The sequence below is a fragment of the Abramis brama genome (genome assembly GCF_963993115.1).
Source record: "Abramis brama genome assembly, chromosome: 4".
NCBI classification, from domain to species: domain Eukaryota; kingdom Metazoa; phylum Chordata; class Actinopteri; order Cypriniformes; family Leuciscidae; genus Abramis; species Abramis brama.
Window position 1 is genome coordinate 53,717,689 of NC_139966.1, and position 17,660 is coordinate 53,735,348.

A 17,660-nucleotide genomic window follows, 5' to 3' on the forward strand; every position below is an offset into this window, starting at 1 on the left:
CGAGCGAAAGTGAAAGCGCAGAGCGAGCACGCATTAGAAAGCGTTTACAAATGCGTGTAACCGGATTGGTTGCTTTCCACTACAAATGCAAAGCTGAACCAACATCAACCCCCACCCCCCATATACATACATATAAGCGGATAATTGGGTATTTGCTTGTTAAAATGTGCATGGAATGAACAGAAAGACATGAGCAAAATGCATTGTGGGTAATTGTGTATGCGTCGGACATACTCACAGCTGCATGATAAGGTAAAGGTGATTGGAGCTTTCATAGATGTCTTCCAGTGCCACTATGTTCTCATGCTTGATTCTGCAAAACAAAACACATGAAGCTCATTGAAATGCACAATTTGACAATTTAACATGATTAAACTATTACTAAGTAATACAATAGAATGTTGTGTTTATATGTGAGACAGAAATTCCACTGATAATTCTCAAAATAATGATCTTTACATCTGATTGGAAATACAATCTAAAAATTCTAAAACTTTATTATCTCTTTTTATATGCTTTATCATGTCATAGTTTTATAAAGTATTACCATTGTCACTATATATATATATATATATATATATATATATATATATATATATATATATATATATAAATGACAATTTGCAATTTTAAAAACATGCATTTAGGGATCATTTGTGTGTGTGTGTGTGTGTGTGTGTGTGTGTGTGTGTGTGTGTGTGTGTGTGTGTGTGTGTGTGTGTGTGTGAGAGAGTGTGTGTGTGACTGCAATCTGGCTTGCTTTGCTTCAGGGGTTTGTTTAGGAAGTGAATTTAAGAGAGTGGAACATTCCGGATCTGCTCATAAGCATATGCATACTTCAGTGGCGCCCATTTCCAAGCCCATAAAATGTACAATAAACACCGCAATGTTTTATGCCATGAAGTTGCACACACTAGTGTGTATCCTTTTCTCACTGAAATTAACATTCAGTACACGCATATTTTACATGCATTTCAGTTTAAGGTAAATCATATATTTTAATTTGATTTAAATATTGTATGTAGTTTATTTTCATATGCCAAAACAAAAGATGAAATGGCTTCTAAAGTTCATGAAGCATTTAGATGCACAGCTAGAGTAACTGTTGTCCTCTAATGGTGCCTGCTTTAAAAGCGGCTTTTCATCTCTGTCATATCAACTAGCAATATTTTTTGTTTTGCTTTTCTTCTCCTCTCCTTCCTCTCTCCTTTCCTGCAGTTAACATCTCTTTCTCCTCTCGTCATGGTAACGCAGTCACGGCGGTGGTGTGTATACACATTAGCGTTGCATTTTAAGTGAATTCTGATCAGCGAGTTGGCCAACTGGCACATGATAACAGGACGGGCAATGACGCAAGTGAGCGGACAATAACAAGATGCACACGCGCACACACACGCAGATAATGGACATCGGCGAGTGCAGATAAAACATTTGTCCCCCCCACCCTAGTTTCCTATAATTAACTCTCTTTGTTCATCCATATGTTCAGAAAAGGTTGATCCTCATAGGTAAGGGGCAATCGTCTCAGAAACGGCCCTTTCACTGCCGCTCACCGCTATCTGAGCCCAGATAAATCAGGAAAAGTGTTCAGTTCAGAGGAAAGAGAATAAAAGACTGCAGTATAACGCCACAGGCGTTTGTTTTGTCAGAAATGCTCCTCACCATGTAGTTTAGTTTAATACATTAAAGAGTTACTGAGGTGTGGACAAATCTCAGTCTGAACGAGAGTGATTCATTGAGATGATGGTTCCGTATTGATTCACGATTCAATGAACTGAGAGTCACCTCTGATGCAGCATATTAAAACGTTAGCTCTGGAAACAAATGAATAAACAACGAACGACATGCCTCGGCTTTCGTTTCGCCATTTGACATATTGATTTTTCAAAACTGATTATGGAAAACTCGTCTGGCAGAGGATTACAAAGCCATTCACTGGTTTAATATCCCTCTTTCATGCATTCGCTTCTTCCCTCTGTCTGTTTCTCTCTCTCTCTCTCTCTTTCTCTTCTTCAGCAATGAGTGGGCAGAAGCTGTAGCACGACTCATTCGCTGCCTCTGAAACCATCTTCTCTTTTGATTCAAGAAGAAAAAGCACTAAGGAATAGGGTGAAAGCAGGAACAAAAAACACTCTATTCCATTATTTCACAAAAAAACGCTACGGCGTGCTGATAAAAAGAAATAATTTAACAATAAAAAAGGTAGAATAACTAGATATTTACCTCTGAAAGCTGAGTCTCGCTCTCTTTTATGCAAATCTTTGGATTACATGCTACCAGGTGCTTTTAAGTAATAGCCGATTAACATTATCTGATGTCTCTTATTTAAAAAAAAGCACAGAAGAGATGTCTTTAATATCACAATTGCTACTCCAAGACAGCATTGAGATTCACTGGAGAGCAAATGGAGATCTTATGCTTCTCAGATTTTTTACTGTAAAAAAAAATGTTGTTTCAGCTTAAAACAATAAGTGTTCATGCTGCCTTAAAATTTTAAGTTTAGTCACCTTGAAATGTGAGGTGTGACAACTTGGATATTTGAGTTGACTAAACTACTTCAGTGGGTCAAAAGCACTCCAAAGTTCAGTTAATTGCAATTAATATAAATTGAAACTATAATACATTGTATAATACATACACTTAAGTATATTCTTTTAAAGTATATTATTATCATAACATATCTTATTAAAAGTATGCTAAAGTGTACTCTCATTGGTCCACATAACTGTATATCAAACTTTAAATATTGCTTGATTGACAGTTCGCTTTCAGTGGGGACCAAAACATTTATCACTGGAAACTTTGCAAACTCAATTATGTCTCGCAAGCTATGAAAGAGTAGGCTTTGAGCAATACAATTTTCCCTCTGGGTTAGCAAGTCCCATGTCAGGATGAATTGAATTGACTTAAGTATTTAAACATTGCATTAGTCAGGCAGACAGCATGCTGAGAGTGTACGTTTGCGATTCTCTGCGGGGATCGTGAAGATTAAAATATAACCTGTGAGGGCATCTCATTATCTCATTTGTAGATGCGAAGGAAACATCTTCTGCTCTTTCTCTATATCGTTCTGTCATACATATGCAGGCAGACAAACAGACAATAAACATGCTCTCGTTCGCTAGTGCGTGAGTGTGCTCGCTCGATCTAATTACAGGCCTGTGGCATCACCCATGAGATGGCAGACAAGCTGTCAATCATTTAGTAGCTATGATATGAGATGAGGGAGACAGAGACGTGAAGGACAAAGCTGTGTGTCCAATCTCCAGGGTACGATCGCTTCTACAACAGAAGCCCATGTCAGAATCAGAGGCGGCCTTTTCTGACGAGTCTCGAGGGAAACACCCGTCACACATCCATATGTCAGACACACCAAACACACCTGCTTTCATTAGCACCGAGAGTGAGGAAATACCTGCGAAACAACATGTTAAGCTGAGAGGCTGTCTTGCTGTGCTTTCTTTCAGACAGAGTGTGCACATTCACACAGACAAACCTTTGTGAGTGATACAATTGAGAAATAATGCGAGGATTGATCGTAAGGACACCTGACACTCAAAGCAAAGCTGTATCATTACTTCAGTCTTCAGTGTCACATGATCCTTCAGAAATCATTCTAATATGCTGATTTGATGCGCAAGAAACATTATTACCAATGTTGAAAACAACATTCAAGAACGTTCAAAAGAACAGCATTTATTTAAAATAAAAATCTTTTGTAACACTATAAATGTCTTTACTGTCACTTTTGATCAATTTAAAGCACCCTTGATAAAAAAATAAAAAAATTCTAATAAATAAAATCTTACTGAGCCCAAACATTTGAATGGTAGTGTTTGATTGAACTGCCACAACTTTACATAAAATTTGTTGAAATTTTTACATTATAAATTAGATGTATTCCATGAATGATATGTGGATTAATTTACTACTGTATATTTTAAAACTAAACTGGATCATATTTCCATTCCAAGCACAGTCAAAGAATCTGTCTACACTCGGACACAGTCCGCACGCCCGCCGTTTCATGGGGAGAGAGAGAACATCTGCGGGAGCTTCCCTGCTCTAATTGGACGAGGGCACCGGAGTTACCACGGTAACTGGAGGTCAAACCTCAGGCAAACAAGCTCCTATCAACTGGCAAACAGGGAATGAGTGTGGAAGAGAGAGGTGATGCTGTTGCCATGGGTACAGGTGTGGTGCGGGAAATGGAACTTACTTGCGTAGAACGGCAATCTCATTCTCGATGCTGTTCTCCTTCCCCTTAAGCGCTTTTTTAGGGATGCACTTCACAGCGAACATCTTTCCCGTGGACCTCTCCTCCGCCAGGACCACCTCTGAGAACGCACCCCTTTAAAAGAGAGAGACGGCTTTATTTATGATTGCAGAGCTGGGAAATATAGACGGGGTTACTTGTTTTCTACAGTAGTAGAACATTTTAACATCATAAAAATTTAACATCAGGGTTGTTATGGTTTTTGGACATGTACAATGGTAATACTGTGGCATTCTTTGAAAATCATGTAAATGCCAAGCTATATTATACATCAGAGCATCACAGTAATTTTATAAAAATGTAGAAAAATGTAAAATATATATATATATATATATATATATATATATATATATATATATATAATATTCTGGGACTTCTTCTGCGACTTCTGGACCCCAATGTGAAACTGTGTTTGTTGCTTTAAGTCTAACATATTTAATATTTAATGTGTATGAGTGTGCATTTGTGTACATGTTCATGCATTCACTGGTGGTCAAAAGTTTGAAATTAAGTTTTTTTATATATTTTTGAAAGGAGTCTCTTCTGCTCACAAAAATACAGTGATCAAAAATACAGTATAAACAGTAATACTGTGAAATATTAATACAATTTAAAATAAATGCTTTCTATTTGTGTGTGTGTGTGTGTGTGTGTTCAGTGTGTAGAGGGGTGGCCTGAGTTTTTAGAATACCCATTTGCTGATGAGGTCCCTGAGAAAATCTCCATCTCATTTGCCATCTGCCTCCACAGTAAAAGCTTTTAAAAATGCTGTGCAAAGAATTAGGGAATATTTGCTTAGGCAATCGCACATGTTGCTATGCCGCTGCATTACACCTGACTGGACACATGGCCACAGATGCTTCCTGTTACCAAGTCACACACGCAAAACACTTTTTTGCTTTTTCTGTGTGGGTAAAGCCCATCTTTCTGTTTGTGATATCTTCTATCTTTGTGGTTCTTGGGTTAATCTCACAAAGTTTGTCAAGAACATGTCCGGGTCATATTTCATCCCAAAATCAAAATTACATGATAGATAGATAGATAGATAGATAGATAGATAGATAGATAGATAGATAGATAGATAGATAGATAGATAGATAGATAGATAGATAGATGGATAGATGGATAGATAGATTGAATGATTGATTCTAGTTATCCTAAAAATATATATATATCACAGCAAAACAAAATGTATATATTTTTTTTCTGTTTGTTTTCATCTGAAACATGACCCAGACATGTTTTGTGAGATTCACTTTCTTAGCGTTTCCTTGCTTGTGTTTGTTTGAAGAAAGAATATACACAGACAGGATTAAAATATACAGAAATGTGTATAGAAATAGCCTAGTCTCTGCCACCACCATCCACAACATACACACACCCTGCAGACTTAATTTTTCCCTGATTAAGTCTATCATATTTTCTCAGCTCTGTTCAATGCAACATGAACATGAATCATAAGATGAATACAGGCTGGATTGGTAACAAGCATGCAACACCGGAGCCAAAATGAATTCCTCTAAGCTCCCCAGCAACAGACACCTCTGTAGTGCCAGAGGTAGAACAAGGCAAAAGAGAGCAATTAACAGAGACAAAAAATATAAGGACAACATGCTGTAATTATACTGTTAATTAAATAAATGGGTGAGCATTTGGCAACACAATGCAAAGGTGTTCTGGGTGGTTGCTAGGGTGTTGGTAGGCTGTGCCAGGTGGTTGCTAGGCAGTTAAAAAGCTTTAAGTCTTTATGATATTCTTGTCTCTGCATATGGTTCTGGTCAGGCCTAGTTTGATTCTTGCCAATAGTGGTCAATATTTTGTGATTACTAGCATCAAGTTAAGTGAATTTAGATTAAATATTGGATAAAATACGTTCATTTAAATTCAGCATTTGCATATGTAACGGAGGCAAGCTAGTAAGTTCTGTGCGTGTAAAACTCACTAGCCGTTTCTCAATATGCGTACTTGTCTGTACTTGTGTTCTTGTGGACTTGTGAAACGTCATCAGTCGCTGCCCAAGTACTGTTCCAATTCAAAGTTCACATCTAGCCAAGTCCAGTTCAAATCCCCGGATGTGTTCTTGATCCGCCCCTTTTACCGAGGATGCATCGAGAGGTGACTTGTGCGGACTTGAGACAGCCAGGTATCCCAGAATGCATCTCACACCAACCAGCAAGCGTCAATAGCAGAGGAGAAACCCCGCGTAATTCAAAAATACTGCTGTAATTGTGTCACGAAATGTAGTTTTAAGAGTATTTCAGGCGAGAATGTAGTTGTTTAAAGCTCAAATCTTTGGTTTATTTATAAAGATAGCGCCTATTTGAAAATTTGATCTGACGTTTTCGGAGCTGTGAGAACCAGGCAATCGGACGCTCGGCGCTCATGTACCCCGCCGAGAACAGCCTTTCCTCGGTTAGTGCTGCTGACGTTTGCTGGCTGCTGGCTAGGATGTCTCTAGTCTAGTGGTTCAACATGAGATATAAATCGTCATGTGTATATCTAACAGACGATTTATTTATTTATTTTATTTGTCTCATTAATCTATAATTTGTTCCCTGGCAAATCGTTAAGCTGAGGGCAAAGTGAAGTTTCATAGCTTTATTTAGTCTATTTAACTTTAACGTTGTAGCCTAGAGAGCTGACTTTTGTTTGACTGAATCGTTTGCTTTATTATTGTATAGCTTCTTATACCTTTTAGGCTACTTATACTTTTATAATGGCTATTACTGATCATTAAAACTGACATTTAACAAAAAAGGTTATGTCATTTTATTTTATATATTTAAAACATAAAATATTTTATTATACATATTGCCTACATTCTCTTCACATGTACATATATAATAAAATAAAATTACACAACCCTGTCTCTTTTTGCTAAATGTTAGTTTTAATGATCAATATTATAATGTTTTTTATTTATCATATTTTTAAAATGAAAACAAAAAGAGTCAGGGTTGTGCTTTATATTTCGTGTTATAAATATGCAGTGAAGATAATCAATTGCGTTGCCTGAACCACATTTGTGTGGCCATTATGTTTAAGATTTTTTTAAATGAAAATAAAAAGAGGCAGAGTGGTGGTTTATAACATATTTTGTTTTATTTGTAGCCTAGATATACATAAAGAGATAACCAGAGTAGCCAGAGCGAGCTGAGTGACGCTATCAAGTACGCCGCTGTTCCATTTGCAGAATTATCAGACTTGCGTCCGTCAGTCCTCGGGAGTTCGTTCTCCTGAGTCGAACTTGTCAAGTCCGAACTACCAAGGACTCAAGTCCGAACTTTGCGTACTTGGTATTGAGAAACGGCTATTCTTCTAGGCTCGAGAGGAGCGCTAGCGACTGAGACTTCTCGCTTTAGCATCCTTGTTAGCGTGCCCGCCTTCCATGCCGGAGATACTGTTTCGAATCCCGCTCGGAGTGTGTCGAATAGGACCGGTTACATTTGGTGCCGTGACCCGGATGGGAGTGAGGTTGGGTGTGTGTGTAACGGATACTATGGAAGTCAACTGCACTATAATGTCTATCACCCACCTTGTTCTCTAAATATTGGCATCAACCACCAATTATGAGTGTACTCAAACTCCTAACGCAATAGTAATAGTGATGCAGTGCCTATGCAAAGCAACATTAATGAAACGGTCATGAAAATGACACATCTCATCTTTAATGAAAATGGAAAGAGAGATGAAGACAGGAAGCCCGGGAGGAAGGGAGGGGTGCGACGACAGGGAGCACGGCACGTAGCAGGAGACAAAATCATGATGAATGAACACTGAAGAGAAAATGTGAATGAAGCCGCCAACACACACTCACCCACACATCCACACACACATTCAATAAATGACATTAATTTCAGGCCACAGGTGAGAGAGTGACGCGTGGTATGATATGTGAGAGCCTCTACCTGTCAGATGTAATGAAGCGTGTGTTTTTTAGTGTGTGTGCGCATGGCAGGCACGTTGCGACAGACTCGCGGAATCGTAATCAAACTAGATTCAGCTAAACCGTCAAGACCACAAGCAAACACACACACGTTTATAAAACACCGGGCATATCATTTCTGTATCCACAAGAGCAGCTGCAGATCAGAGCCCCAGCTGTGCTTGTGATGTAACGTCTATGTAACAGAGAGGGCAGCAAACAAGCAAGAAGAAAAATGAGTTCGAGGGAGAGATCGTGTTTGTAAATGTGCTTCAATTTGTGCTTCTAAAGCGAGGGCAGCGGCCCACGAGTTTTTTCCCCCTTGCCGAATGACTGGAATTTTGTCAGCAAGGCTCCACTACCTCTGTGATTTGCGTGAAAATAATGCATTGGAGTTTCCTAATGCTATTTGTGTGTGTGTGTGTGTGTGAGCTAGACCACTGCTGAGAAAACTATATGTCAATATGCATCGACAAGAGCTCATACAGGAGGGAACAGAGCAGCGGTGATTGTCAGTCAATGACTCATGTGCACACAAACACACACATCCTCACTGGAGGGGCTTGTGTGCCGCTGCGTTTTCCTCTAGGGAACGCTTCACAAATTATACACATAGCATCCACTTATTACTGTCTAAACTGGAGAGAGAAATAGGCAGACAATGAGAGCTGGTTTAAAGAGGACAGGATTGAGTTACGATTAACATGGCCTCAATGAATGTTAATCACACAATGCATCTGAAAAAAATAATAAAATCATGTTTAAATAGAGAAAAGCTCAGACGAGAGGCGTATAATGGAAAAAGGAAACCATCTGTATTGGTATATCTCCTCAGACAACATGGTGGTCCTCCAAATCTACTCTACATTCAAAGGTTTGGTGTCAGTAATATTTTTGGGGGAGAAATTAATTTCTATTTCAAATAAATGCTGTTCTTTTGAACTATGTTTATAAAAGAATGTTGCGTTTTGTGTCATCGGGTGGATTTTTGCTGACAAATAAACAGGAATTTCTCTGTCCAAGTAACACTGAGACATATACTACTGACATTGTAACAATACAAAGCAGGTTAAAAAATAGGCGTACTTACACTTTAATTGAGCCCCTAAATAAACCAAACTACATAAAAGAAGAAATAATTCAACAATAAACATTTATTTAACATCTATTTTAAACACTTATTCAAAATTGAAATCTTTTCAAATCTCTCCCCCAAAGTATTCAATGTGTGAATGTGCTAACAAGTGCCATTTCCAGTAGTCTAATTGCTACATGCAGTTAAATCTGGATTTAAGATTTAGGTGAATAATGTGCGTAGATGACGTCCTCCTTTCTGAAACATTTTCATTTCAGCACTTTCCCTGTCACTCATTAACCTGATGTCAATAAATGTTGCAGTTCATCATGAATTTGGTTATTCATGCATGCATCTTGGACACTTCCCTTTGTCTGACACTTCACTCCAAATCCGCTTTGTTACAGCAGTCTAAAGCGAGACTGATGATGTAATCAACTAGCAACTACTCAAGTGAGCATAAAAAGCCTTAAAAATGAGAATCAGAGGGTATAAAAACAGTCCTCATTCTCTAAGGACTGCATTATTTAGCAAATTCAAAACCGCTTTGCAAATCACCATTGGAGACACAATGGCTCGTTTCAATTTTTTTCTGCTTTAAGTATTTGTAAGCGTTTTTTTCCGCAACGGATCGGTTTTCCTTTTGATGTTGACGAAACTCTCCCTCTGCCAAAGGAAATTAAAGCAAGAGCAAAAATCCAGTGCAATTGATTGCCTGAGTCTCAATCTCTTGTTTAGAGCTGTCCGATTTCCTATTAAAACACAGGTGCAAACACACAACTTTGCATTAAGGAGAGGTTGTTTGTGCTCAGCATCCTTTAAATGTTTTATTGCCTCTTCGATACACTGGCACCTTAGAACCAACAGCAACACATTGCCCTGAAAATACTCACAAATGTGACTACAGTATGCGTATCTCTCACCCGAGCGTGTGTATGTGTGGGTGTGCGTCAAACTATAAGCCTGGTTTGGATGTGTTTTCAAAGTCTCGCACACACAGACAGAAAGATAATGCTCCGCTTCTCATGTTAAAAATAAAAGTTACATCCCTGCTAGATTAGGTGCACTTGCTGAGATAATCTCAGCACAGCGCCAAACTACTTCTTCTTTTCTATTTGACCCCCACTCAGATTAACAGATCAGCAGCTGAACCTGACAGAAACAATTTACTGGAAGTTTTTCTGGTTAAGTAGACAAGAGCAGGAGGAAATCGGACGGTCAATGTGTAGTATGCACTATATAGGCTACAATATATTAATAAGCACCAATAATAGCATTTTAAATGCTATTAGCCTAATTTGGATGATTTTTGAAGAAGGTAATATTAGTATAAAAGTATATATACTAAAAATGTTACTAGAAAGTATCAGGTGACAAGGTTCATTTTCCTAATTAGGATCCAGACAGAAGATCATGTGGATTAGTGAATGTTGGATTCCCCCCAGGAGTGCATGCACTTCCTACATAGAAGATGAGATGTAGCTGCGGTTGAGATCATGTGATCACATGACAGGTAGTAAATATAAAATATATAGTTTAATCAAAGTCCTTCTGCACAGAAGGTTATGCTGATGCAGGAGCTGTGAAGATTTAGAGTCAATGCACAAGCACACATACTCGCACTAGAAGATTAGATCATCTCAAAGACACACATGCACACCCATCATGAATTTAATAGTGCTGTTGCCACAGCAGCCATCTGACACACTCAGGGTCGGAATATGTAGTAAAAGCTATTACATGTACTGTGTGGTGCTGAATTCCCAGGCTAGATGCTGAATAAAACAAATAAATCCAGGGAAGATATGATTTAAAACAACATAATCTGCAGGAATATGCTGAGTTTTGAGGGTACAGAAGCTATGTCTTTGCTTGAAACCATTTAAGTTGTCTACCCCAACGATGTATCAACCAAACCCTGAAGCTAACACAGAACCCATTATTTATTAACCACCGACAATTAATCGTTGCAATTGGTTTCTTTGCCTGCAGGGATCAATACTCAGCACTGCAAAAAGAAATTGAAGTTGAAAGCGTCAACAGCTTCGGTGTATATGTACGACAATCCAACCACTGATCCGTCTAACTTAGACATTTGTGAATGCATAGTGGACATTAATTAGATGTTCTGATATCCACCGAAAACATGTTTTTGGAATGTTTTGAAAATATTTCCAAAACATTTGGAATGTTCGGATCAGATCAAAGTACCCTTCACGGTTGTTGCTAGGAAACCTTGCAGCTGTAGCGGTGAGATGCTTTATTGATCTAACTGTCCGAAATAATGTATCGCCTTTCCTTTAGTAATGGCAGGGGATTTGACATCCATCTGTTCATAGCTAAAGATAAAGAGCCATTCAGTGTTTAACGGGAAAGCCTTTCTGCATACTGTATTTCATGCTCCCTGAGAAACTATGGCATATCATTTCTTGATTTAATCACAGGGAGTGCATTGAAATATGAGACTGGAGCTCTGATCCAAAACCTAGTGCGCTGCCTTGCTGTGTCTACTACCTAGCTGCCTGCCTTCTTAGGCAGCATACTAACTGAAATGAAAAAAGAGGATTTACTTCTGCTCGATCTAACCCATAAGAATGAATTTTGCTGGAGTATCCTTATTGACAGATAGATTAAGTAATATATAAATAAATAAACTGAAAAAGCGTGGACAGGGTTATTATTTTTGCGGCTGACCTTTCTCTTTCAGACGAAAGAGGAGAATCATGCGTGGTGATTTACTAAGGTTTGCGCTAGTCAATTTACTGATTGTGCTCTTGTGCTAATTTGCCCTGTTTAGTAAATCTGGCCCTGGGTATCAGAAATTAATTTTTGTAAGTGCATGCATATCCATCAGCGCCATGCTTCAAATAAGTTCTATTGTTGTGTGACACACTAACAGTGAAAAAGTTTATAATGGCGTGTGATTCATGCTGACACTCATCTATGGCCGTTGGCACAAATACAAGTGTGTGGGTGCGATTGACGAGGTGTGATCAGAGATGTGTGTGTGTTTGTGTCTACGTCTCCCTAAGGTCGTGACTCATTTGACGACCAGTGGGCTGCAGAAGCCTGTAATTTCAGTAAAAAGCCCTGAGTCATAGTCATAGAGCTGCACTAACACACACAAGGCAAGATGAATATTTGGAGGATTGTTCTGAAATCACTGAAATATGATCAAACACATTCGCACTCAATGCCCACCTGTGTTAATTGAACGTTTTTTTTTGTAAGGCAAGAGGATCGTGGGTAATTACTAAAGCCAAGGTGTCATATTCTCTTAACCACAGTGGCTTTTGAGCATCAATTCAGCGTTAGCATGGCTATGAAGTGATGATCAGCCTATTGACAGCAAGTCTACAGAAGAGACAGACAGATCAGTGAGGGCCAGGAAGACACAAGGACACTAAGCGCTCATGGGGGATGAGGGACGGAGCTAGATCTGCACAAAATAGCACAGTAAAAGAACACTCACTCTGGCATTGCTCGTACTCTTTCTGAGATATTATCCAGGGCAAGCCCAAAGGACCATGGGTAATTACACGTCTTATTATCTTCTCATTCTGACTGTGCGCTCCCTCCATTTCATCACTGCAAAATCCTACTTTTCTCTTTCCTACTGCCTCTTTCTTGTTCTCTAAGGCTACATTCAGACTGTCAGTCCAAATCCGATTTTTGTGCATATCTGATTGAAATCCGATCAGATTGTGAAGTGTGAATGGCAAAAAATCACATGCAATGCGATTTTTACAAATCCGTTTCGAGTGTTATAGGAAACATGCTGAAAGCTGCTGCAGAAACAAGGTTGTGTTGTTGCAAAGTGCCACATGAAGAGAAAATTACAATATAATGGAGACATGTTTCGAAATCGGCGGAGACGACAACACGGAATAAAGCCGCTCATACCAGCCATCCTATGTTTCAGAAGATGTAGTATTCCAACCCGGTGGCTAATACTACTTGATACACAATGTGGACATCTACAATTTTAGATCAGATTCCAATCATACTCACAAATAATCGGATTTGGACTGACAGCGTGAACATAGTCATTTAAAATAAGAAGTTGCATGGCGTTCATTTTAGGTTATCAGCTTCTCACTATATGCAGCACCAGTAGAACTATGGAAAATATACGATAAGATATTGTGTACACCCAATTCTGCTGAAATGGTAGCCTAGAAAATGACTAGAAAAAGCCAAACTGTGTAAAAGTACAGGGATTCTTTCCAGAGTAGAACTGTCATGGTAAAACTGATGTTATCAGAGTAACACCACAGTACCTTGTAATTTACCATGGAATTACATTGCTTTGCTACCATATTCATACCCTATACCATTATGTTTACATGATATGCCAAAGAAGGGGTTTTCAAACTGAGGTCTCCAAATGTTTAAAAAGCACAATTTTTGCCTGGCAGATCCAAACGGACTTACATTGAAAGAAGGAACTAGAGCTAGAGACCAGAATATTATAATAATATATAAAAAAAAACCTAGCATATGAACACCCTAGCAACCACCCAAACCACTCACGACACCTTGGCAACCCTATAGCAAAAACATGGCAACCATCCACAACACTTCAGCATTAACTGTGACTTTTAAACACGTTTTCTTCAGAAAATTTAAAACCATGCTTGTCTTTTAAGTTTACTTAATCCCAAGATTAAAAGCCCACGCACAATTTCTTTTCATTTTCTTTGAAAGATGTGAAAGATGACAGAATGTTACCCGTGTGCATGGCCACAAACATGTGTGATGAATAAAAAGGGTCAGTTTTGGGTCACCACATTGGATGAAGCAACACTAATACGCTTATCTGAAGAAGCCCGGCACCCTGCGCCCTCAAAACACACACTTTTCTCATAGAATAACACAGCTGAGATCTCACCCCCTTGCCAAAAGCCTCCATTATCAAACATCTATGGAAGGTTATGGAAACCTCTCGCTCTAAATTACAGATGTGATTTTTCATTGAGCCACATTAATTTGGTGGATTGTGTGTGCGTGCACGTTTATTTGTGTGTTTTTGCAGTGTGAATGGAGTAACGGTGCACACAGTACTAACCACAGGAAGCCTGCATATTCTCTCTGTAGCTGCACCTGCAAACAGCAAGACAGAGACAGACAATGCATGCAAGGGCACTGTGGGGGAACACAGATGAAGCTCCATGGTAACTCTATTAAGATATGTGATCAAATCACATCACAGGCAGAGTCGGATCTGAGCGTTTCTACTGCTTTGAGCAGGAGACGCGTACCATCTAGCCTCCTGTTTCTGCTGCTAACAAACTAGAGAGGATACAGCTATCGCAACCTCTTACCTGATTCCTTCAGATAAATTTGCTTTGTCTGTGTCAAGGGAGCAGACAATCCCTTAAGCACATAAAACTAGAGAGACACACACACACACACACACACATTATCCCGTTCTGTTCTATTGTTTCCACTGATCTGATAATACTGATCTGATACTTAACCAGGAAATACAGGGGAGGAGGTGATGCACATCAGGAAACAAACACACACACACACACGCACAAACACACACACACACGCACAAACACACACACACACACACATACACACGCCTCTCAAGCTGGACCCAATGCTCTCGTCTCATAGTGCAGAAAACCAGTGAGAATGCAACACAAACTCACTCAGATTTAGTACTATATGACTTGTTTAACGGGACAGTTAGTCCAAGAGTAAAAAGTGTTTACTCACCCTCGCATTATTCCGAAACCATACAAATACAGTACATTTTGAAGAACTGCTTTTTCTCTCCATATTGCATCCTTCTATACAATTAATATTATAGTGGCCAGATGTTGTCAAGGGACAAAAGCACCATAAAGGACCATAAGTCTTGCGAAGCCATTTAATGCGAGTTTTCACATTAAAACTTGAAAACTTAAACTTGCATTGTACAAAATTTGCAATCACTGACACCGAATAGCAGTAGTTGCCGTGCATGTGGTGCGTCTTGAATTTGCATTACATTTTCAGTGAATAATGTCTTAAATTCTGAGTACAACACTATCGTATAGTTTTAAAATATTTTTGGTAATGGTTAATGATGCTTTTGTTGTATGGAAAAGAGCAGCATGAACTTTCTTCAAAACGTCTCCTTTTGTGTTGCACGGATAAAAGAAAATCCTACTGGTTTGGAACAACATGAATGTGAGTAAATTATGACAGTATTTTCATTCTTTTGGGCTGAGACATACAAAATATTATCCATTTTTTCCCCTCTGACTGTCACATGTACACATGCAACAAGAAAGCCCAGACATGTGTTAACAGGAGCAGAGCACGCACAGGATTATACTAGTCAGTATTATCAGGGCTTTGTCAGTGAATTACAAACTCATTTAAATAATCACACATATCCAGGGCCATTGAAGGCGCAGGCTTCGAGTAAGTGAACTTTGGCTGGCTTACGTTTCCTCTTTATTAAAGGAACCTACTTCCATTAATGGAAGATCCAAACATAACCTTGAAAAAAAGAAAAGAAAAATGTATTTTACCATTTGTGACAAGCAAATTTGGTGCTTTATGTGGTTACATAAAATCTAAACTGTTTTAAGATCAAAAACAGTATGATAGCTGCAAACTCATTACATAACATTACACTAATTAAATAATTTTTTAAAGTCGAATCAGGTAGAAACAGCTTTTTAAGCTAACAGCTGCGCAGTAAATTTCAACTGATCATGTAAACACGCATGTACTGATTGGTCCACTGACACACTCTTGATTTACAGAAATGATTCCACATGAGAGTTTGCGCATCAAAGGAAGGACTGCGCTTGAACGTTCTGTTCCATAAACTACAACAAAGAGCTTTCAATTAAACAGACATGATGAGCACTCTTGTACAACAACCGTAGGCCATTATGCAAATACCTCAATTACAGATCGTGTTACGGGAAGGGGACTAAACTAGTACAGTAACAGCCACTAACAGGAAAAGACCCCCATTCAGGCTGAGATGGAGATCAGTTGCTCTGCACTTCTGCAAAAGTATAACTGTGTTCTTAAACCTATGAGCTGTCTATATAGGCATGGTCAAAAGAATGGCAAGCCAAAAAGACATTTGTAGACATTCCACGACCTGTTCAATTGGCGAAAACAAGCACAGACCAACAGGTAACACACTGATCCAATAAAACCTGACAAAGTGCCTGTTGCCGTTAGTGGGTGTCTGTCGGCGCAGTGTGAATTGGCCTTTAGAAGGAAGCATAGCGTTGCTGCCTGTCTTTTGGTGCAGTTTTCAAGCCTATGATGCCTTAATACTGTATGTTGTCTGAGCAGGCAGCTCACTAGGTTTTGGAACAGAGCTTATGCATGTATGAGTGAAAGAGTCATGCATCTCGGGTTATCCTCTTCATGTCTCATATTCCATGGCACGGTAGAGAGATAGAAGCTTTATCTGATGAACGTGAACAATAGAGACAAAGAAGGAAATCAGTCAGCGTAATAGCCTGTCCCGGCGCACGTACACCCCTTTATGAGCGAGAGAGCGGACCAGCCTAAGGTACCCCAGAGAAATCAAAAAGAGAGCATGCTGGGATATTGTGGGGATGAATCAACCTTGATGTTGTCGGCGGTTTGAGCATAGCAGTTAAAACGCCAGTGCACAAATTATCTGTATATCGCTCATTAATAACTCTTAATATTGTTCAAACTTAGGATTTACGGATTCAAACAATATTCAAGTATTATATAGACAGAATTGGTAACACTGAGATTGCGAGAGAGGGAGTGTACGAGAGTGGTGAGAGAGTGCTTTATATTTGACCTCACTGCAGTCCAAGACCAGCACAACTCAAGGACAACAACCCACTGCTGGCCCGGCTGCACAAATGGGGCACGCACATACAAGACACTTGCATTAAAAATCACTTTATTTAGATCCCTTCTGAGGGGACAACCTGTAATGGAACTTCTTCAAAGTAGGTCTCTCATGAAACATGGCCAGAGTGAGAGAGAGAGAGAGAGAGAGAGAGAGAGAGAGAGAGAGAGAGAGAGAGAGAGAGAGAGAGAGAGAGAGAGAGAGAGAGAGAGAGAATTGTAGGGAGAAAGAGGTGAAGTGGAAAGAGAAGCTTAATGAAAAAGAAAGGACTGAGGCAAACTCTAGAGATGGGCTGGGTGTCATTAGAACATTTATCAGAAAACAAACTTTCACATATAAAATCAGTTTAAAATGAATCTTTAGCTGACATTTGTTGGAGATTTCATACTCATTAACTAAAGAACTTTATAACTCCCTGTATCGTTAATTATTAACCGTCCATTACAATTATTAGACTATTCTTCATCGGTTCTGTGAAAATGGCCCTCCAGTTAGAAATTAAGAGTGTTTTCTTACTGGAATACCG

The 17,660-nt window shown here is 39.0% G+C and overlaps 1 protein-coding gene across 1 annotated transcript in view; it reads right to left on the reverse strand.

Moving 5' to 3' along the window:
* The window catches only part of camk1da (calcium/calmodulin-dependent protein kinase 1Da), a 58,899-nt gene that overhangs the window by 20,488 nt on the left and 20,751 nt on the right, over positions 1-17,660 (reverse strand). Inside the window, exons 2-3 of the mRNA XM_084112684.1 lie at positions 4,220-4,351; positions 239-313 (exon numbers count right to left, since the gene is read on the reverse strand). Of these exons, the coding sequence (XP_083968810.1) occupies positions 239-313; positions 4,220-4,351 (207 nt within the window). The remainder of the gene's footprint in view (positions 1-238; positions 314-4,219; positions 4,352-17,660) is intronic.